Consider the following 23,451-nt stretch of genomic DNA (forward strand, 5'->3'; position numbering starts at 1 on the left):
ATTGACCAAACTACTGAATTCCAACTAAAAAAGTCGAAGTCCAAGAATTACGCAGGCCCACAACTTTACTTGAAGGCACAGATGAAACTGCTATGCACTCAGGGAAGCAAAGCTATGGAAAGGTCAAGAGCAATCTGTATAAAAACCTTTACTTGCCCAACGTATTTCAGTAGGGATGTGAAGTCCAATTTTACTAGAGTATAACCTGAAATACTTTAATTTCAGTTAATTTCTCCATTAACATACTCATTTAGCTGTTGTACAAATGACTATTTAGAAATATTACCTCAATTATATAATCCCCTGGAGACACATTCTGAAGAATACAACTTGTAGTATCTGTATTTTGCTCCTACATCAAAGAAAGAGAATACTTTGCAAGCCATTCACATACTTTTAAAACCTAATAAAATATACATTCACATTGATTTAGAAATCTACAGTGCCCTCCTGTATTAAGACACCTTAAACCAGCAAAACTAAGTCTCTCCATTCAAATATGCAACGACTACAATCCTCTGCCTGCAGAACTAAAATATGATTAATTAAAAAAAAAATAAATTTTAAAAGTTTGGTCTAATATATAAACTCTACATTATGCCCTGGAGCTCCCTGGCTTTCAGAGACTTTGGATGAAAGGTTGACCACTGAGAACAAACTTGCCGTTGAATACTAACCAAAGTTAAGGAAAATAACACAGCAAATTGCAGCTCCCATAATAAGATTTAGGCACACAGCTGTACAAAATCACAGAGAGCCTAATGCCATGCACAAACTAAAATAATGGCTATCTTGTGCTATGATCTCAGGTGGGTAATCTATAAAGTGGTCAAATTTGGTGCAAAGGTGAAATAAAAAAGTAAAAAATAATATGTATAACAAACATAATAAAACTGCAGTTTGAAGTACTAATCAGTTGTAGTGTCTTCGAGAGAGAACAGTCTCCTCCCATTTGCTTATACTGTCCAGCTCCAATGGAGCCCTCAAGCCTGGTTTTGACTGAGGAGTGCTATCACAATACAATTATTATTTACATAAACAGTACCAAATAGTTTAAAAATTTTAAAACTGATAGCATTCTATACTATATTAAGTTTTTAAAGTTTCTGTAAAACCTTAGAACATCTAATGTTAATAGGTTTTGTGCTTGTAAGAGTTGCAAAACTCAGCGACGTACCTGCTTGCAGGTCTTCTGCTTAAACGGCCCTTCATGCTTAAGTTTGTAGTGAAGAAAGTAGTATCTAAACCCAAAGTTGTGAGGTGCATGATCAAAGGACACTTGCATGTTAAAACCCTGCTGGGTAACATTCAGGTTCCTTGGCTTCCAGTCTGTCAGAAGAGATATTAATGAATTAGAAAAAAAGTGGCTCTTCAAGTACAGTAACTTTTTGTAAGATGAATATACAGAAAGTATTACACTATACTTACAAGGTTTGCAGACAAGGTTTTCTGGCTGTAGCAACAATTCACATGCTACAAATACACACAAAAATTATTAATGATACAGTATCAAAATGCTATGCTATGCAAACAGAAAAAAGGAGGGCAAAAGAAGAGAGTTCATCATTTTGAAGACAATACCCCCATTTCTTTCCCAGTCTCTAATATGCATGGAGTAAATATATTTTGCAAACTTAACTTCTTTGTTATGATTTCAAGTCCCTTCTCATCTTTATATGCGAAACACAAGTTCATTAATTTGAAAATAGCATTCCTTAGTGAGACAAAAGGGATAGCACCAGGCACAGCACAGCAGGAGAGGAAGTTGAAACCAGCCTTAAATACATTTACTCCAAGTAAATAAGCATGCTGAGCACTATTACAAAGACAAACATTACTACGGTCTGCATCAACTGACAGACTTGAAAATATTTTAAGAAAGATTAATAGGGAAAAAAAAACCAAACCCAAGCAGGACAAATATCAACATTTCACTCCAAAAGGTACTTGCAGTTTCTCATTATACAGTTTAAGCACTGAGGAGCTTATTCAAGTTTCTTCTAACTCCAATGAGAACTGCTATGTAATTTTGAGAAATTCAACTTGATTTGTTGCTATCTAATTTTATATATACTCATCTCTAGATACCTGGTTTTGAAACCGTGATCTCAAAACTAAAAACAACCTGAGCTTCTTCACAATGTCCAGAGAGGAGAAGGAGCAAACCATGCGTCAAATGTTCCTGAGAACCATGGGAGTAATCCTGCTGTAAGCAAACATGAGGTAATCTCAGGCCTACCTGAGACTTTTCTTCTGGTTGTTGCCTAACACGTATTATCATACACCACATATTTATCCGCGGCATCCGAATTCTTTCTACGTTGCACCCAGATCTTCCTTCAAAGACTATGTCATTAACGATCTTAACCCAGACTCAGCTAACATCTTCATCTACTACATTCCTTTGTTGGGAAAACTAAAAAGCTGGGGTGGGGGACATGCCCATTGGTGAAGAGATGATAATGCAATACTATACTGTATGCAATACTTACGTCTAGTTCGGAAGAAAAATGGGTGGTAATTACTTTCATTTTTAATGGAAGGAAAAGGAACAATCTTTACAAAGTAATCTGTTTCAAACTTCAGATTTACAAAGCGCTGGGATTCCATTCCCTACAAAAAGACAAGATTGCAACATATTGTAAAAACAACTACTATAACTGGAAGTATCTTTCAAAACAAGCCCACAGTTTTGCAAACATAAGCAGAAATTAATACGTTAAGAATCCTTTATCCACTCCTCCATTGCAAATGGACACAAAGGATCTCAAAACAAAGTTGGATGTGGACTATTACAGATGTGCACCTGTACTCCAGAGCCACCCAAATGACAGCTTCCAGTTTCAGGAAAGCTTCTATAGAAGGGGACTAGATCTGTCTCTAGAGCAACAGCTATCACTAGTTTAAAGAGTAATACTTTTAGGAAGCGACTTGCATCCTAGTAAACAACACATTGTGTATATGCTTAGATAGAGATAGATTTATATGCAGCATAGGAAAACTTTCAAGACTACTCACACAATCAAGCAACAATGAAACTTTTCTTGAAACAAAGCACTTACTGTTCGTTTAAAACTGGGGCTGAGCTGCTTTGGATCTTTTAAAACCATCTGCTGGCATTGTCTTCCCTCTGATTTTAACTCCTCAAGTATTACTCGAAATCCTTTCAGGTATTCAATCCCTGCAAACAGCAGGGCATTTAAATAGAAGACTAATATTTCAAAAAGCATAACGTGGTATTTTATGTAATTTGAATATATTTGTCTTTAAAAATAAAACTTACCATTCATATGAAATACATCTGTGTTTTAATATCTGTTGTTGTACGTCAGTTCTTCCCGCATTTTCTATCTTGCCTATTTAGAACTCAATCTTTGGCAAAGGCTGCAATTACTACACACTTGTGTAATGCTTAGAGCAGAGGGGCCCACATCTCAGCTGGGGCTTCCAAATTATCACTGCAATGTAAGTTATCATTTCCTTCATCACCCTCAGGAATACTTTATAGTAACTTCACATTTCCATTATTAGCAATTAAATATAACATTTTGCTAGCAAATTATAGAAATACTCCTTTATAACATCTTCCTATCATTTCTGAGACTAGCAGATTAAAGTGATAGCCATTGTTACAACTTCTTTAGTTCTAGTATAGCATGGGATAACAGAAAACTTGACTTAAATGGAATGGAATTTATTCCAGTGCGTGAATACTTCCAGTTATTTATAACTGATGCCAGAACTACACCCATTTTTTTCAAGTTACTCTAACACAACTAACTCTCAGCACAGTGTCTTTACATTTCTTTGCAATGTTCAAATCGTGGAATTACTTCATTACATGACTAAAATGAGTCATGGTGATACAAATGTCAGAGGACAATACCAGAGTGTTACCCTGTGATAGTTTTGTGGCTCAGGTACCAAAGTCACTGCATAGTTCTTCAAGACTAACTACCACTACTCCATCTAATTACATTGTTTCAGCAGCATTACAGATAGATATTTATCAGAATAGATATTTATCAAAGACACAGCCACAGCCTTCGTAAGCTAAATGCTACATAAATCAAAATGGATTAATTTGAGTTTATGCTATGCTTGTCAAATTAAAAAAAAAAAATCCCAAATGTATGATTTACCACAGACCTCCTCTGTTTCACTAGTTTTCATGGTTTTGTGGGGGGTTTTTTAATGTTTTATAATTTTGTAGAAGATAAAGACCATGAGTTGCCCAATGTGTTCTTAATATTCCATAGAACAAAAGCACTATTTGTGCTTACATGAAGACCATGAAAGAGAAAGTGTTCAGCCTCCATGTTACCCGAGATGCTTCAACGGCAGTTCTGTCCTCACGCTTTCCAAAGGATTAACCTCTGATCATTACAAGAAAGAACACCAAGCTTTGTTTCCCATAGAGATTTGATTCATCCAGTCTACAGCTGAAGATTATCAAATGTTTTCAACTGCAGTTTTGCAGAAACAAGTGTAATTTTCATATACTCTTTTAAACCGCAGAAATTAATTTTTTTTTAATTTTAAAAAATTATGAAAGCATGATTTAATACTGGGAGGCCACAAAAAAAATGAGCTTTTCTTACCTAAAATGTTTGGTTTAATAAATGCAGGTCTAGGCTAAAAAATTTATATCAAGTTTAATAAATACACATTTGCATTATTAGCTATATCTCATCATTTAGGATGCAATCCTACCACATAAATGGGAACTTCCAGCTCTCACTAAATCATAAGAAAAACCTGATTTAAAAGCTTTTTGAGGGAGTAGGAACCATGAAATATCAAGTTCAGACTCTGCTGTATGAGAAGAACAACATGAAAAAAAACAAATTTCTGTTTTAATTTTGAAAACTGTACTGTGCTTAAGTCTAACTAGAATTATTTCATTGTTATGGAAAAGCACCTTTGCATTTAAAATTCTTTAATAAAGTATTAAAAACATTCAAGAACGAAACTCCACCTCTTTTATTTGCTAAACACTGGTGACTAAAAAAAATGAGTTTATATTAAGTTACTCTACTTAGGACCTCAATTAGTGTGAAGAAAAAGAAATTATGAGCAGGTGTTGATACAGAGAGAGTGCACTATAGCGCAGCAGTCTCCAAATTTTGTTGATCATGCACTCCTATCAACAAAAAAACTTTTGAGCACAAGCCCCCAGTATATTTATAAAATATACATAGGTACTACTGTGGTAATAATGTACATTATAAAATATAAACACACACAAAAAGCACGAGATAAAGATTAAAAACTACTTTTAAAATAATTTTATTAATTATATAAAAATTTTATTCCCACTTAAATATTAATAATAAAATATATTTTTGAGTGACAGCTATGTGATTGAATAGGCTTTGGTTTTGTTTTTTTTTAACCTTGGTTTAACACTTTATGATAAGGCAATTTGAAGGTCTGGTTCTAAGTTCAGTTAATTTCGTTACTTGGTTTTAATGGCTGTCATAGCAGAAAAAAGCACCTCACAAAGATACATGGATCCAAATGAAGGAAGTGCATCATCGGCTGCATTTACTAAATCATGATACTCATTTTTCACTTTCATCCTCCAATTATGCAAAGGTTTTTCTTGAAATTTGGCTAGTAAATTTCTATCTTCCCTGATGTCAGTTTTCTTGCAAACTAATCAGAATGTGTTGCATTTTTGTATTTTTAACAAATGGGTTGAAAACCCACCGAAACTCTGCATTCAGAAGATTTTTAAACAGGCTAGGAAATTCTGTTTCCTGATTTTTTAAGTGTAAAAACATGATAGTTTTATAGGTGAGAAGATGGCATTGTTTTCAGCAACAAAATCACATAACAAAGGAAACATTTCAAACATTCATTTTCAAAAAGCTCTTTCCATAGCATCAGTTTCTTTTGAAAAGCAGTTACTCTCACCCGTTATTAAAATGTCACCTTTACCTTGAAGAGAGACATTAAACGTGGTTTTGGTTTGTTTTTTGTTGGTTTTTTTTGTTGTTTTTTTTTAAGTATCTGCTAGGTAGCAAGCATACTACTGACAGCCACTCGGCATCACAGAAAAGGTCAGCAAATTTGGAAGACTTGTCTTTTTGTCAAAGAAGAATGCTTAACTCAAAGATTTGAGTTTGACAACTCTTAAGCACTTTACCACAAGATAACCAGTGAACCTCCCAGTGGCACAAAAGATTTTCATGGCCACTCCCCATCTCATTACAAAGTACTGTAAAGATTCTAGTATTTAAATGTCTTGTTTTTATAAAACTAACCACTGATGACATCCTGTGCACTTCTGGCTCCAAATTCATTGCTGCAATAGTTTCCCTATGAATGATGCAATGACTGAATTTCACGTGTGGTGCTATCAATGTAACGTTATGCCAGAATCCTTCTTTTCATTCCCTAATTTCCCTGTATTATTTCAGCCAGTTTTACTGTTGCAGGAAGAACAAGTGTTTCCCCAGTGGCATGTGGCTTTTTGTCTTTCACTATTGAGTAAGAAATCTCAAAAGAGAGTTCACAAAAAGAGGCTTCCAAAGATTTATCATTAAGTTCAGTGAAATTTTCTACTTTATTGAGTATTGCATGGCTTCAAACATTGCTGAGAAATTGTGGAGGTTTGTCTTCATGTTCCAGATGCTCAGTTTTCAAATGTCTTGCCAATCGTGATGGCTTCACAGTATCAGCTAATATCTCACGGCACGCTATACGCTTTCGGCAAGGTTCGTCATTAACAATGGCAGGTGTAAATCTGTATTTCAAATAATCTTGAAAATTTTGGCCAACTTTTTATCAGAACTGATTGGATAGTAATTGTTTTTACCTTCTAATGTGGCTGACAAAGAGCCTGTACCAGGAGTAGGGGAACTGTCAGCTCTACTATTTTCTTGTTCGCCTATGCTCGCATTATTAGTATTATCTTCAATTATCTGAAGCCACTTGTCCATTTCATCATGATTGCTAGTTTAGTTAAAACTAGATAATATAATCAGTAAATCCACTTAACCTGGCACACATACACAGCAATAAGTCACAATATGCTGAAAGCAAATGAAAGAGTGACGGCACCACTGTGAACCCCTCCACATTGTAGAACACCCACTCTTCCTTTAAGATACCTCACATACCACACGTGAAACATGAACATCTGACATAGAGACCAAGTAAGGGTGCCAGTGTCAATCCATATATATAGCTTAGTTTTTCTGTTCAAGATTTAAAAAATATGCAAATAGAAGTTCTAAAATTTTCTACACGTGCCCCAGGGGATCATCTTGTGCACCCCCCACTTTGGAGACTACTGCTCTAGTGGGCAACAAGGTACTTCCAGTGACATTTAAGTGATTGAGGAATATTGTTAATGACCAGACCTGACAAAGAAACACATTAAAGTTTGTATAGCTATGATTAAATAATGTTTTCCACCTGTAAGACAATCTGCATCCTAATGAATCTTTAAGTGTATTGGCAATTAAACTCAATCAATGCCACTGAAATGCACCAATGCCTTGGGGCAGAGAATAAAATCAGGGCTATTACACAGTTCTGAAGAGCAGGAAAAATTCAACAAACTGGAATAGTAAAAAGCAGTGTATGGCTGCAGAGAGCATCCTACTTATAAGGGTATTTCAAGTGAGCCAGTAAAAATAGCAGCTTTGCAAAGCTGTTAAGAATTTCTTTCTTCCTAAGCAGTTTGCTTCAATGATTCCAAGCATAATTTAATTATTTTACCTAATACCGATCAGCAAGAAGTTATTACCGAAGACATGATGAATTAGTCCATTTCCCTCTACTACTTACCAATGGCATTTGCTGTCCAAAGTATCGTCACTGCAACCTGTTCATAACATGCATACTGACTGATAGTTATATTCTGCACATCTCCAATCACGTGTTTTCCCACTGAATTCAGATAAGGTGTACAGTCTAAAAATATGGAGAAATAAATGCTTTAGGAAAAACATTCTAACCGACGTTCTTGTGCCATACCAGAGCAATTAAATCTTAATCTGCCAACAGGACCTAATCTTAAAGATCTATTCAAGCAACCAGTTTCCAACATGACCCGCATCTTCCCATGTAAATAAAGAATTAAGTTAATTTCCTAACTTTTCTTCAAGATTGAGCAAAGTAAAAGTACATGTGCACTATTTATTCTATAAAAATAAGTACTGTATAGTAAATCTATATTAAGCTTTTGTTTCAGGATTCTGAAAACCACAAAACTTTCCAAATCATTGAGCACAACCACCTTCACCACTTGCAAAACCCTAGTTCACAGGACTCCAAAGGAAATTACTGGTTTATAATACCGGTGTAGCCTGTACCACAGTGTAAAAACGACACGTTGGGACTCCTAAAAGAGAACAACTTTTCCTCACTAATTACTCAAAAGAATATGAGGACTGATATTAATTTTGTGCAGGTACAGAGCTTAGAGCAAGAGAATATTGGTCAATGATCAGGCACGTATGAGAACAACGAACATGAAGCTTTAGAACTGGTACTCAATAAGTGCTTTTTAACCACGACACTGTTTGATCCTGACCATAGAGAACCTACTGCCTAAATCCATCTCATGTCTGTCATCCATTCAATAGCCATATCCCCAGTAGATCATTTTCCTGCCACTGGATCCAGTCAGAACTAGTTTTGTCTTGTTATCCTCACAAAAACAGTGTACTCCCTTAAGTTACAGCTCTGCAACATGCGATTATAGAAAACCTCAGCGTTCATTATGAAAATAAAATATAAGAAAAACATTCTTGATTTTGTTATTGAACTTGACCATGTGTTCATGCATTCAAAACAAGAAAACAAATGACCCTGAATTTTATTACTTTTAAAGCATTACAATGTTTAGAGTCATCTTTTGTGGCAGGAAGAGAAGTAGCGGCCAGAGAATTCAACAGTTCCAGAGCACAGTATACATGAAGATGTGTATGAACAAACATTCTGCTTTTGAACTAGTGAAGCCAACAAAATCCAGAAAAAGTTGACCAGTAGACTATATATTGCTGACTCACTATTAACTCTAAAAAACTGAGATAATCTATATGCTATGTATTTGTCTATACAGAGTTTGTAGAAACGAAACATGAAAAACCAAGTGTTACGATAAGCCAATGCAGGAAATTGGAATTTAATTCAGAGGTGTGATCTTAAAGGCAAGGAAAGGAAAACTATTAACTGAAAAGCAGTTTTAGAAAATGGCTTCTTACTGTGAATAACAATGGTAAGGGATCTTTTATGTAACTGCCATGCAAATAAGAATAGAACAGTTTGTACAACATTGCCTTTTACAAAAGCTGGGCAGTTGGTACTTACTTTGCTGTTTGTAGAATTCTGTTGCTACGAGTGAACTCAATGACAGCATGAACTTCCTCTTAGGAGAATAGAGTATCTCTTTCAATGGAAAGTTTGAAGTAACAGTTTTTCTGCTAGGTCTGGATCTAATTAATAGCAAGCCCAAGATTTTGGATCCTGGTTACTAAAATTTTATGGTCAAATGACAATTTGCCAAAATGGAATATAGCACAAACGTCTCAAGTTTGACTGTGAGTCACTGATTTACATTTTTAAAGAACAACAGATTTAGGAAGAAAACAGAAGGGAAAAATTGCACTTTTCAGGAAACCACTTCTTTTACTTGAATACAGATCAAAATACTAAAACATACAAACATTTGTTCTTCACCTGAATAAATAATCTAACCAACTGATTTAACAACATAAAACACAGTTCGCTAGAGTTGCTGTGTGACAAACAAAAGCCTTTAAGTCCCAGCCAGCAAGTCAAATTCTCTTTTGTGCTGGCTTATTCACGATAAGTATGTATTTCCATATTATACAAACTCTTTAGCCTTGATATCAGGGAACTCTTTTTCTAGTACTGCAGAACTCAAATAACTCCTTTGTCCAGGAAGCATGCAGTGCCAGCAGAATTTTGAATTAACACTTGTCATTGGTTAAACACAGTTCCTGGTGCCAGAATTAATGGAAAAAACATGACAGATATGGGGACTTAAACAGACTCCATTGTGTTAACTATATGTGGGGATCTCTGTTCTGACTGGTATTATTTCCTGTTTTTCTTTATGTAGATTAAAAAAACATAAGTCTTTCGTAGTGACCACTTACCTTTTGTACAATCTGACATACTTAAATTTTGCTCATTTTAAATATTAACATCAAATTAGATTTAAAAAAATTCACAGTGAAGGATTGCAAATTCAGAAATTAACGTAAAAATAGAGGAGCAAAAAGATGATCAGAATGAAACAAAAGCACTATTGTTAGGTTTCCTGATACATGCTCTCAATGATGAAATTATACCCACATTCAGTATCTAATTTCTTTGGGTAGGCAAAAAACCCAACCTGTAACTTGCACTGGCATTAATACAATCATTAGTGCTGTAAATTAGGACCTTCTCTTGACTGTACATTGAGTTGATATTGATGATGGCCACTAACTGCCAAATAAGGATAAATTCCCAATGTAGTCAATAGCCATACTTTACTGACTAGACAACATAGATGACAAAAACCTTTAAAAAATGAAAACAAAAAGATACAGCTATTTAGCAGACGTTTGAAGAGGTTTGAAGTATTATTGCTGCAACCTGCTTATTACTGTTATTATGCTAGAGATTACTTTCTTCTTAGTTTAGCTGCAAAACAGACCACATCTGCTACAGGACTAAAACCATCTGTCTTCACTGAAAACGTAAACAGTAGTTTTCCACTAACCTCGTCCTTTAACTCTGCAGCTAACGAAAAGTTCCAACTACTTCAACTAGATGAAGAGATTCTACTCATCTTCAATATTCATATTCAATATTAATTCTTGCAAAGACACATTTTTAATATATTCAAATACAAACTACACGTTTTCTACCTTGAGACACTTTACACCACTTTCCTCAAAAATTACACATCAAAGATGTATAAAGCTTGAAATAATCCTTTCTTATGACTTTGTGTGTAGTGAACCTTTCAATGGCTACATTCTTTCACAGAATAAAATCATCCTCTATAATTTTCCAGCCAAATACTGGGCAGATGATGTACATCAATCTGAAAGTGAAACTACTACAAATTATTAATTCATTTTATTATCAGTGAAACACAGGAAGGAGAAGATCCACCAGACGCAGCAAAAACAGATCTAGATTTTAAAATTATGTCAATACTAAAGAGCTCATGCTATTCTTAGAGCCATTTTTAAGACACATGTTGCTATATATTGACAACTGTGATGGAGTCCGTGATTTTTGTGAATATAGTGCAAATTTTCAACTTACTGTCATATTTAAAGGTGATATTGAGTAGTCCATTGTTCTTGGTGACTGATGACAGCCCCTGTAGAGAAATATCAAGAAAATAATTTGAATAAAGCAAGCTACTTTGAACTTACGTAGATTTTTATTTTGTAAATAGTTTGTTGCAGGATCATAGAATTCATGATTTCTTTCCTTCTGTTTGGGCATAGCATCCATCAGTCTGAACACAGGCAATGACAGAAAAGATTGCATATACCTGCATGCACTCACCTGTCATCAACTTTCCAAATGTAATACTCAAAGAAGTGAAAACAAAGAGAAATGAAAGTCCAAATACAATATTTGCATGAAGACATGAAATTGTGACTTCGGTAGTAAACCTTGCCCAGTAGATGTGAATCATAGAAGCTTATTTTTGGAAGAAGGTTATGTGACATTCTCAACTTCGACCATATAGGTTTATCATGCCCATAAAAAAACCACACCTATTAATCGAGGATTAATGACAAATCAAATTGGGTTCCCCAGGGCAAACACAATGTAAAAGAAGAGAAGAGAGAAAGAAGAGAGAAGAATGTCAGTCTGAAAAAGCTGATCTCAATTCCACAGTCGTGAAAAAGAGTATAAGAAGTTCTAACAGACAGAAGAAGGAAAGTCACTGCTAAGCACTGTGGTCATAGCACTTCAGCTCTATTTTCTTGGTGAAGGTCAGTTGCAGGAAAGAAATTAAAGGTAGGAGCAAAACAGTAGAAGAACTGATGAAAGAGCACTCATCACCTTCCAGACACTCCTCATCCCATTAACTACCTCAGAACAGGTGGCTAAAGGACTCTACTACCTATTTGTCAGTTGGGCAAACTAACCCACCAAATTTTCAGCACTCAGAATTCATCTACAATCAAGTCATCCTTTCTTTTTTTTAAGTCTAATATTATTCAATGCTCACAAGAACTACACAGAATTCAAAGCTTAACATAAGCTGAGGTATGATAAGCCAGGACACAAAACCTATGGCCTGGTTCATCAGTGTGTCTGAATTGTATATGGGAGAAACTCTTACTACGGAGAGAGTATCAATGTCCAGTGTCTAGATATGTGCCCACACCTACCCTTCATTAAATTATTTTATACAGATATATTTATATGTAATTTATGTTTCTGTGCCTGATACCATTCTTGTGGAATTTATACTTCCATGTGCTTTGAGTCTTACGCAGTTTATACGCTGGATTACTTTCCTGTTGTATGTATTTATGTGAGAGGTCCCCATATAGAGGCCCAAATCATTTTACCATGTATTGTAAATATTCTGAAGAAATTCTGGCCAAGAAGAGCGTAATTAGACAAAAACACAGATGGAGAATTTATATTTCGATCTTCCCATTGATTATTAGCTAAAATCAACAAATAGTTAAAGGAGAACAAATGAAACAGTGGATTTTCCAACTGGAATAATTGAGATAATTATATCCCTTAACTTTTCCAGCAGAAGTGCATATCATAGAAATCCATTATGCTACATCAGACACACTTTCCTATTATCAAATACTATTAAAACAGATATTGCCACCCTTGCTGAGTGTCACAGAAACTGAGGACCAACAGGAGAACTAGTCCATTGCTCTCCCAGGGAGGAATCCAGACACATACGCAAGCTGGTGCGTCTGGTGTCTCTTCTATACGTACACAAAAGAACCTTGGACTTCAGAGACAGCAATACCTTACTCTTCAGAAAGCACTGAAATTGTTTTTGGAACGCAAAACATAGCATCACCCTCACCCTTACTAGACACAAAGTAGAAAACCATAACACTGATTCTTATGGAGTAATATCACTCCCTGAAAGGCAAATAACATCATATTTACCATTATCTTTACAAAAAATATGAGCCATTTACATGGAATTATATCTGGGTTTACAGCTACATTGTAAAGGACAGAAAGAACTCCAACATTAATTAGATGTTGTCACGATCACATGTAAACATTCACTGCATCTCACTTCATAGTCAGACACAGGTGTTTAGAGAGAAAAACAAGGTATGAGTTAAGTTACCTTAAAAAAAAACCCCCACAAACCCTAAAATACTACATAAAGAATGAAAGCAAAGCAGATCTTGATAGTACTGTTAAAAGTGAAATTTGTAATCTCACTTTCTTCTTAGGTGGCTTTTCATTTGTTTAACTTTGATTTAGTTTGGCATTAAACAAGCTGTTATACAAAAAGGTTTCCTGAAACAGGAAGGCGTAAATTTTTTTTCAGTCTTAACTTTTCTATTAATATTTGTTCTACTCCAACTCATTTTCTGTTTCTCTTAAGCTATATAAAATCTCACTTTAACTCAGTACTACAGCAAAGCAAAGACATTATGTTTGATACAATACGCAAAAAAAACCTATTGACTTTTCATATTTATAAATAAAGACAGATAAACCATCAAATTAATTGTTACCTGTCTTCCTTTTGTCTCCTAGAGCTGAAGTTTTGAGACAAATTTCACCAAAGCCCAGTGAAAACAAGCACAAATATTTTAATTCTTTAGACAGGATCTTTTATATCCTGTATTTAAAAAAAAAATAAATGCTTTTTACTGCACCTTTAATTGCATTTCTACTGGAATTATGGTGACAGCACAAAATATGTAACAGTAGAAGTATAAATCAATATACCACAATCATTAATAAAGTAGATGCAAAAGGTAAACATAACATAAGCCAAACTCCGCTGAACTTAAGCAGCACTTACAGGTTGTAAAACTTTGCTCCCAAGTGTATAAAAGGTTCAAAAAAAGGCTGCAGTAATTTGGGTGAGAATTAGGGTCACTTTAAAGTGCTGAACTAGCTAATTGTCATATGAGTAAAAACATGTAACCTAGTCAGATAATTTGATCATGCTAAACTTTGGTATTAATCCTCCAAGTACTTACTGCTGTGAGTTTAAAAATATATTCTTCCAGGAAGCATCCTTGTATTTAAGCCATAAAGTAATTGTGCTATTTAAATGGCTTATAGCTAAGACAGCTTGTTTAGAGCATCTTTCTTTAAAACTATAAATACTAATGCTGTGGCCTTAGGGCTCCACATTCTTAGTTAATTAACCACAAACATTTGTGAATTTACACGAAGCTTTTAATTCTGAACTTTACTAGAAAGCAAGTCTCCATTGCCTGAAGCTTTGTCTATAAAATCCCTTTGGTCCACATACGTTTATACACACCGACTGAGAAGGAATACGTAGGAAAGAAAACAGCCAAAACATCTTTTATGAAGAGCTATAGACCACTGGTCTTTAAAGAGATAATCAAAGTTGAAAGGGATACAGATTAGATTACCAATAACCTTGTTTGTAAAAAAGCAGGGAAGGGGGAAAGGGGGGAGGTGGTTTATCCATAACAACATTAAATCTCATATTATGTGAGCTCAAAGCACAGAACTCCGCAGAAAACATGATAAACTAAGATCCAAATCCTGCATCTACATTGGGCAAGCAAGCCAGAAAGAATTTCCATCACATATCACATACCTCAAATCACAGAGATCAATGCTCGATCTGTTCCTCAATCCATATGAACAACTTGGACAGTTAAGGTTAAGATCCTAAGATATCTTAAATCAGCACAGTTCTGAATAACACTAATACATATAATCTCCTGAAGAATGAATACCTAATTTGGATGTTCAAGGCATGTGCAGACATTTAATTTTATTTAAATATTCACCTTTCAACATGAAAGAGCACAAGTATTAATAACAGTCAAAGACTATTACATGAAGTTAACCTGTATTTTTGTTTGTTTATATTTTTCTAATACCTACACTTCATTTATGGTAACAACTTATTAATGAAATGCACTTAAAAAAACTCTTTTTACCCATTACTATGCCAGAGAGGAACAAAGTTAGAATTACATTTCCAGAAATAAAGCTTAAATGAAAATTTAGCCACATGAACTAACTGTGCCTCCAAAAAAAGTTAAATTTAACTAATGCCCGCCATCAGAGGCATAAGTTAAATACAACAGAAAGAAACAAAAAAAATCTGCTTGATTTTTATTGTTGAACTTCCTCTCTTCCTTTTAATCTAGAACATATACTGTTTCATATTTGAAAGTAACATCTATTTTTTATATTTGACAATTCCTGCCAGAGATGGCATTGGTGATCTCAGAATTGTCCTATGAATAACCATTTTTACAAATACTATTGAAATACACTCAACATTCAACTTCTGTTGAGCAAACACTCTTTCTTTCAATAAAGGCAATTTATGCATATGAATAGGCACTGTCAGGCAGCCACTTTAACATCAATACTAGGAAACAGAGATAGATGCTAGCACTAATTACAGAGATCTGTTAAAGGAGTTAGGAAATCACTACCCCTCAAGCATAGCCTTGTGCACCAGACCAAAACAGTAATCATGATTCATCTTTCATATGTTGTTAATCAATGCACACATGGTCCTAATTTCATGCTCCCATGAGGCAAACTGAAGGGACAATTGTTTTTGAACTCTAACATCAAGATGAATAATCAATGTTTATCATACTCACCGCTCAGTAAACTAAAAGCTTTATATTTGACATCTGCTCTTTTCGTTTTAAAGCTTTCTTGATGCTTTCAACCAAGTTAAAGTATTTTCTGTTTCTACAATCATCAGTAAAAAGATTAATTATCTGTACTGTTTATACGCCTGCATTTTGGATTGCTTCCAACAAAATATAACAAAATACATAATCCATGCTAATGTTTGCTATATAACTTCTGTGTACTCCATTGACTGCAGAATGAATTCTAAACCCTGGGTGGATGGGTTTGTACTGTTACTACTATATCCTTGGTGTAACTGACAATTCCAAACATAAATTTTGTTCAGATTTGGCTTTATATATACATATTTATGTTCCTGCACTGCATGCACAAATTATGGGAAAAACATTTTAAAGAAACATCTCAGTGACACTGCAGAAGTAAGTTTTAATAAAAGTGAATTCAAGGAGCAATAGCCTTCTCTGTACCTATTTCATATTTGAAACAGGGAACTAGATTCTTAAAAACATTTCTTTAAAGCTCTTTTAATAAGTTGGTATCTTTTGTGTTTCTTCTTATGTAAGCAACATAATGATTTACAAGAAATGACCAGATTTTGTTTGGTTCTTTGTTGTTATTTATTTACTTTTTCACTGCTTCATCTTTAGAGCCACTGCACGTAAATTCAGCCACAGAGGAGCTGAATGTGTCTTCATGGCATTGCATCTTGAATTTGGCCTGAGATATGAAAGATAAAGCACTGGTTTTACTTCACTATAAAATATGTATTGGGGAGGAAGAAAACCATCATTTTTGAGCATGAAGGAACTTCATGATTCATCCAACCCCTGGTTATCCTCTTGTTATACAAGCTGGTTAGCTGATTCTTCCCCAACACATCCTTGTCAAGAGCAGTCTGACATGTTCAAGGATCCCAATTTTTCTTCTACCTTATTTGTGAAAATTCAATGGTCAATCTCCAGGTGTTGTTAGCACATTACTTTTACACAATTGTCCCTTTCAGACAGAGTATTAGGTTGCCTGGTAGATCAATTAGGCCCTTCCTCTGAACTGGAAGAACCTTTGTTTCATGTGAACATACTTAATGCTTTGACTTTCTCAGCACAGCTCAGCCTTCCAGGGAGTAAGTAGATGCCTGGTGACCTGAGGCAGGCACAATACACTTCCCTTTGTTTAAAACTGTCAGGCACGTTCACATTTAGCATATTCCTTCTCCATCTCCCAGAATACAGCTTATTACCCCAATTTAAGCCCTGTAACTTGGAAAAACATTATGAAGCATCCATACTAGCCTTTTTAAAAAAAATGTTCTAACTTAAGCAGCAGTCAAAATCTTCTAAGAAGTCAAAAATTCAAAACCAGTACTGTATAGATGGCCCAGACACTGTGCGTTATAATCCAGGTGAATCATCATCAACAACAAACTACTTTACATAAGAATCTGGGAGACAAAACGTGTAAAACTTACTTTCCTAAACCAAACACAAGGAACTCATACCCCATTTGTATAAGAATTGTCCTGACCTTTTGTGATCATTAAATATCTCATTTTTTCACAAAATGACGACATTATCCATGGTTTCATGGTTGACTTCCCACATAGGTAATTACATTTCGTCTGAACAAATTCTTCTGCCATTTCAACTAGACATGGTTTTCTCAAGTTCCTCCTGTCATGAAAGGATATTGAATTGAACAGCTGCTGACTTAAATCCTGTCCTTAAATGTATGCATGTATACTTGTATGCCAGCTAGCTCCATGGGGGTCTTTTCAGATTTTGGGGGTCAAACATGCTGATTGAAGATCATGAATTGCAGTGTATCCTATCTAAAAAAAAAAACAAACAAAAAAACCTAATAAAAACAAACAAAAAAAACCCAGTAGAAATGCCTTTTCATTATGCCTCATTCCCAGCTATTTTAGTTTCTATTTAAAAAAGGCAATGTGGAAGATTACCTTACACATTAGTCAGTCTGACAGAGAGGTAAGAAATCATTGTAATGAAGAAATACTACAGAAAGTATTTACAGCATGACTCTTCAGTATGCAACATGGCTTCACACAGCTGTTCACTGAATGTATGTCAACTTGTTTACTTTAAGGAACAGACAGTCCTGAAAGCCACAATTTAACAACAATAGAAGCAAGTTTAATCTATACTGTTTGCCACCTACTGTGAAAATCTGAAGTCTCCGAGTCAAACCCAGGAATTCAATGCAGCAAAGCATGGAAGAAAAAGGGTACCAGCTCTTATTTCTCTCATGCAATTTGCAAGTTTGCCTAAGCAGTTTTCTGTAGTTTGCCCTGTCACAATTTTTTTCCAACTTCCTTGTGTGAATAATGTTTGGTAAATTAAAAGCCGTCTAAAAAACCAAACAAAGAGCCCCCTAAAAATCAACAGAATAAATATTTTCAAACAATGCACATTTCCCACAAACTTTACTGAAACCTGCTAGTATAAGGATATTTGGACAAAAGCCAAAAGTGTGTAGTTAAACCAGCGTTCTCTTAACTCTGGGACATGACCCCTGGCAGGAGAGTTGGAGAAAAGACGAGGTGTTTGGGAAGGGGAGGGGGAAGAAAAGCAATGCCAAGACAGGTGCACGAATGGTGACTGTGACTGCAAAGGAAGGGTGGTGGAAACGGTAAAGTTGTTTTTAGAGGAACCCAAGACAAATTAGTTTGAGAAACACTGACTTGTGCTATAAACAACAAATAAATAGAGTAATTTACAACTGAAATAATGGAGGAGGAGAAATTAATGAAGCCTGTTATGCATGCTTACTGCTTAACATACAACACAACTGTAAGATGAACAAGCTAGCTAATTATTCCACTCAAATTAAAGAATATATTTCTTCTTATGGTGGGATGTTATCTACAACTTCAATAAGCCTACAAGGTCCCACACTTAGAGGAACAATTGCACAGGCACTGAATTTTAGCTTACGCCCAAGCACTTCTAAACTAACCTGTCTAGGAAACAACTAAACCATATATTTTCATTCATTTAATTGACTGTCCACTTAATGTGCAAACATGCAGAGCCATAAGCTGAGAAGCACAGTCTTTCTCTCAAAGATGTTCAAAGAGAGTTAGAAGACAATCAAGAAAAGGTATCAAGAGGTGACTGAAGCTTGAGAGAACAATGAATATATGTTGTTTACATTAATATGTATATAATACATATGGATATATTCATTCATTCATTTTGCTTACCACATTAAGAAATGATGTAGCTTTCAGAGGAGAGGGCATCAGGGAAAAAGGAAAGCAAGTAAGAACAATACTTTAGAGCTACAAATTGTATCTTTCAAGATTTTATGCACATAAAGGTTTGCTGCTTCTACTAAATCAGTAAGTACTTGGCAAGCCAGCCAGATCCAAAAAGAAACCTTTTTCCTTTAAAGCTGAGCATATGCAATGGCACCTGGAGAACAACTAAAGGAACTTATTTCCAAAATCATAAATGGTTCACTAATAATGTTCTGCTGCCAGATTCCTACCTTTCAAATTGGAAACTCCTAGCACGAGCTCTTTGTTTGATCCCAGGTTTCATCCAAAGAAACAGAAAAGCTGTAAAAGCAACTAGGACTGACTTCGTAGGTTCAGTTTTAAGCTTCAGCCAGAACACAATTCAGAGTTACAACTATTTCAGGGTGGGTTTTTTTGCTCTTGGCTTCTCAATCTAATACCAAAGTGCACACAAAACCCCCCTAAGAATTCTGAGGGAAACTGTCATCAAATGTGGATTAACTGCTTTATTCATAACTGTTCTACCTAAAAAATTCTAATCTGAAATTTACTGCATTTTTGGAGATTTTCATTGCAAACAAACTTAGAGCAAGCAGACTGGAGATACTCCATTTGCAGTACAGGGTGAGTTTACCCGATCTGTAACTTTTGAAAATGGTAAGAACAGCTGCTTGCAAGGAAATCTTTAGAGCAGAACATCACATAAAGGCTGGAATGTGAAAAATTGGACATAGCACATATATTTTATTTTGTGCATATTCAGACAGTATCTTCCCCAATCCTAATCCTTCTCCTGTATTATCTGAAAGTCACTGAAATTCTTTAAGAGCTTTACAGTCAGAAAATATGAAATGCATATTCTTAGAAACTTAATTTTAATTCTTACTTACATGAATGAAACATAGAGGGACAACTAAGGAAAGTACTACATATTCACAGGAGCTCATGAATGTAAAGGAAACTAATGCACATTGGCTTTGTAGAACCAACATGTAAACAGACCAAAGTTTTGGTTTTGGAGGATATGGAGGCAAGGTAATTTAGCAATAACTCCACTTTACTGATTAGAGTGCCACAGAACTCATAAAACTTTTAAAGTAGACAGGATTTGGGATTGTTCCATCTTAATCCCTCCCTTTGAAGTAATGCAATTATTTTGGACATAAAAACCTATTCTTAGGGATTTAGAAACACAACTGTACTCATCCATAAGATTTTAAAACTGAGAATTCGTAAGCAGTATGGTTCAGTTCCAGGGACAATCAATTATTTGCTTGCCAAAATCCCGTGTTCCAGCTTTAAAGAATCTTTCACCATTCCCCCAACAGTATTTTTAATACCTCACATGAAACATGTTTTTGCAGGAGATGAAGTAAAAAAAAAAAAAAAAAAAACAAAAAACCAACGTTCTTTAAAATGATACAAGCATCAAGCATCTCTTCCCAAAGTTGCCATCCTTGTGAGCTACATAACTTAAAAAGGCTCAGGCAATGAGAAGCTGGGACTTCAAACATGATAGGCATCTACTCAGTATCAATGCAAAGGTATCTTTCAAATTAAGTTCAATATCATGAGCGACATAAGAATAACATACCAAGAAGCACCACATTTATTCCATATACAGCCATGTTATACAATCCCCTCATCAAAAGTGAGGGGCAGATTGCTATAGTTTCAGAACAGACTGGCATGATGACTGTATCAGACTTTTTTAATCTGGATTGGAAAAAAAAAAAAAAACAAAACACCAGCAAAAACAGAGGGACCATTATGTCAAACACAATGGCTAAAAATACTTTTTGGTTCGAAGAAAAGTTCTTGTGCATCAACTATGCTAATAAAATAAATTACCTTTCCCTATATATCTGCCCCTAGGAAGCAATCAAGTATTCCTCCCTTTCTTCCTTTCACAAAGTTAATGGACAAGCTGCATAAGCTGGCTTCCTGCAGAGTTAGAAACAAGTCTCAGTTATGTTGCCCTTCCTTCTAACGGTGTTAAAGCTATGGGCTTTGGTTCCTTCACTGCTACCCATTGTTACTCCCACCTCCCTGAGACAAGCATGCAGCAGAGATTCTTACTGCTGAACTATGTGCTTTTAGCAAATAAATTTTGTTTTAGAGCCTCCATCTAGTCCTGGTCCACAGGGAAGATGAAAATTACTCCCACAGCTTAAGCAGTAATACAATCAGCAGTGAGGATTAGAAGGTCCAGTGCTTACTATTTACTGATGATCCACATGGTTGAACTTCAGAGACACAGGCAGATACAGATTTAAAGCTTCAACTGCCAGGGAATTTATACACTCCTGGTTACCCTCTATGAAGTACAGCCATCATATTTGCAGCCAAAAAAACTCCATTTGGAATGTGTCAGAAATATACACAAAGCTGCACAAACACTTCTGGTCCACCTGAAGGATACTTGGAAGAAATAGTAGTCAAATATTCCAACTATACCAGCCCCTCTCTGCAAGCATACTGGAGCTTCCCCACTTACAGCCATCTAAGTAGGAAAAGTTCCACCAAACGATCATCAACACCAGGAATTTGAACACAACACAATAAAACCATCCAAAATACAGCTTTCCGTGGAGACGTTCTTGAGAATGTTTCTGAGAACCTCCAGTCTTGAATTAAGTTTACCTCAGAATTCACCTGATCATCAAGGCTGACTTTCTTCTCCTACGGTTTTGATTTTCACACTCCGCAAATCCATGTATTTTGTCCCTAAGTGTATTCAACCATCTCTTCATACAGAATAGCTTCTGCCATCAAGATTGTTGAGGCTTTTCACAATGAAAAAAAGGATGAAGACAGAACACATTCAAATATTCCTGTGTGCTCATCTCTCTTCAGTACTTGGATTTGAAAAGCATTAAGTATTGCTAAATCTTACTGTTGGAAAAAAATCAAGGAAATGTGTGTTTTAAGTCTATCTGTACTGGCAATCTCTTCAGGCATTATGTGCTATCAAGTCCCATGAGGTCTTTAACTACTAAAAAAGGGAACCTAAATACAGTTTTTAAAATAGAGATTTAAAGTTTGAAATAGTATTGAAACTCCAGTCTGACTGCATTCAGTTTCCACTAATAAAAGTCACACCCTATGGATATCACACTTTATAACACACTTGAACAAGTAAAACAGTTTAAGAGATGCATTTTTCCTACGTATTTCATGTTAAGTGCTTTTGAAAGTAGGCCAAAGCAAAGGTTACACATTCTATCTGTACAGCACGTGGCTAGTTCATAACTGCAATTTTTATACTAATTAATACACTATTTGACATGAACTGTGGTATCTGCTAAAACACTGATACAAACTGTATCACAACCTGCTTGGGCTTTAAATTATTTCACTGGTGCCATTTGCTTAACTACCATTTAAGCTTTTGGAATATTTTCATTCTAAATCTTTCTCATGAAGGATTGTTCTTAGCCAGTTCCTAGAACTTTGGAGCACTTTTTGGTTTTGTATTATTGCTTAAAATTGGATTATCCAATTAAAAAAAACCTATGGCAAAGAAAACCTACATCTTGGTAACATTTTTCAGTCAAAGCAGCTTTCGTTTAAACGATGAATGTCCATACTCACTAATAAGTAATAAAAGGAAATCACACCTTGGGAAAAATAGGAGGAACCCTAAAATCAAATGCCTGATGCACAAACACAGGCTTGGCATATGGGTCTACCCTCTCATGGCCTACTCTGACAAGATGCAGGAACGGTACAAAGTGCATTTAGCCTCAGGAAAAATACCATTGCTGTGCTGCTCTAAAGAAATTCCTCTGGTTTCCACACAATCAGCACCAATAAGATCCAGACTCATTCCACACTAAGTCCTTACAAGTGAAAGGAACCCAAAGAGAGGATATCCTAAACTGTATTTTCACCTACCTCACTAAAATTGCCAGTAATAAAAAATCATTTTAGAATACTGTATCAAACACATCAGCTGTTCAAGTGAAAAAAAAAAAATCAGCAAATACGTGTATTTTCTTACATAGCATTTCTATTGCAGTAACACCTGAAAGGTCAAGCTAGGCTAGGTGCCAGTATGCAAGAGGCTGTAAGTGATTATCACTATGGCATATTTTATAATGTCCAGTCATAGACCAGCATGTTCCTGTGGTGTTGCACATACACGTAAGGAGGACAGTGACATTCCTAAAGCCTTTAGATTGAAAAAAGATTCTCAATCTCACTTTCCTTCTCAACCAATTTTCTATGAAACGCCATAGACATGAAGGACTGACCATTAAAACACACAAACACCTTTTGCATTGTATTTTGAACAGAAGAATCATCTTGTGATTTCTCCCTGCTCAGAGACTCAGGGAACAGATTCATTTCCTGCTTTA

The 23,451-nt window shown here is 35.3% G+C and overlaps 1 protein-coding gene across 6 annotated transcripts in view; it reads right to left on the reverse strand.

The window, feature by feature from the left end:
• The window catches only part of IL17RD (interleukin 17 receptor D), a 75,646-nt gene that overhangs the window by 12,540 nt on the left and 39,655 nt on the right, over window positions 1–23,451 (reverse strand). For 4 of the 6 annotated variants that reach the window (XM_029996248.2, XM_029996247.2, XM_029996252.2 and 1 more), the window contains exons 2-8: window positions 11,305–11,362; window positions 7,801–7,926; window positions 3,063–3,181; window positions 2,493–2,613; window positions 1,429–1,473; window positions 1,178–1,329; window positions 287–352 (exon numbers count right to left, since the gene is read on the reverse strand). In XM_029996248.2, coding sequence (XP_029852108.1) covers window positions 287–352; window positions 1,178–1,329; window positions 1,429–1,473; window positions 2,493–2,613; window positions 3,063–3,110 — 432 coding nt within the window. In that variant the 5' untranslated portion in view covers window positions 3,111–3,181; window positions 7,801–7,926; window positions 11,305–11,362. Of the gene's footprint in view, window positions 1–286; window positions 353–1,177; window positions 1,330–1,428; window positions 1,474–2,492; window positions 2,614–3,062; window positions 3,182–7,800; window positions 7,927–11,304; window positions 11,363–13,736; window positions 13,767–23,451 lie in introns of those variants that run through there. The other 2 variants (XM_029996249.2, XM_029996251.2) reach the window with 2 other exon arrangements.

This window comes from Aquila chrysaetos, chromosome 20, assembly GCF_900496995.4.
Source record: "Aquila chrysaetos chrysaetos chromosome 20, bAquChr1.4, whole genome shotgun sequence".
NCBI lineage: Eukaryota > Metazoa > Chordata > Aves > Accipitriformes > Accipitridae > Aquila > Aquila chrysaetos.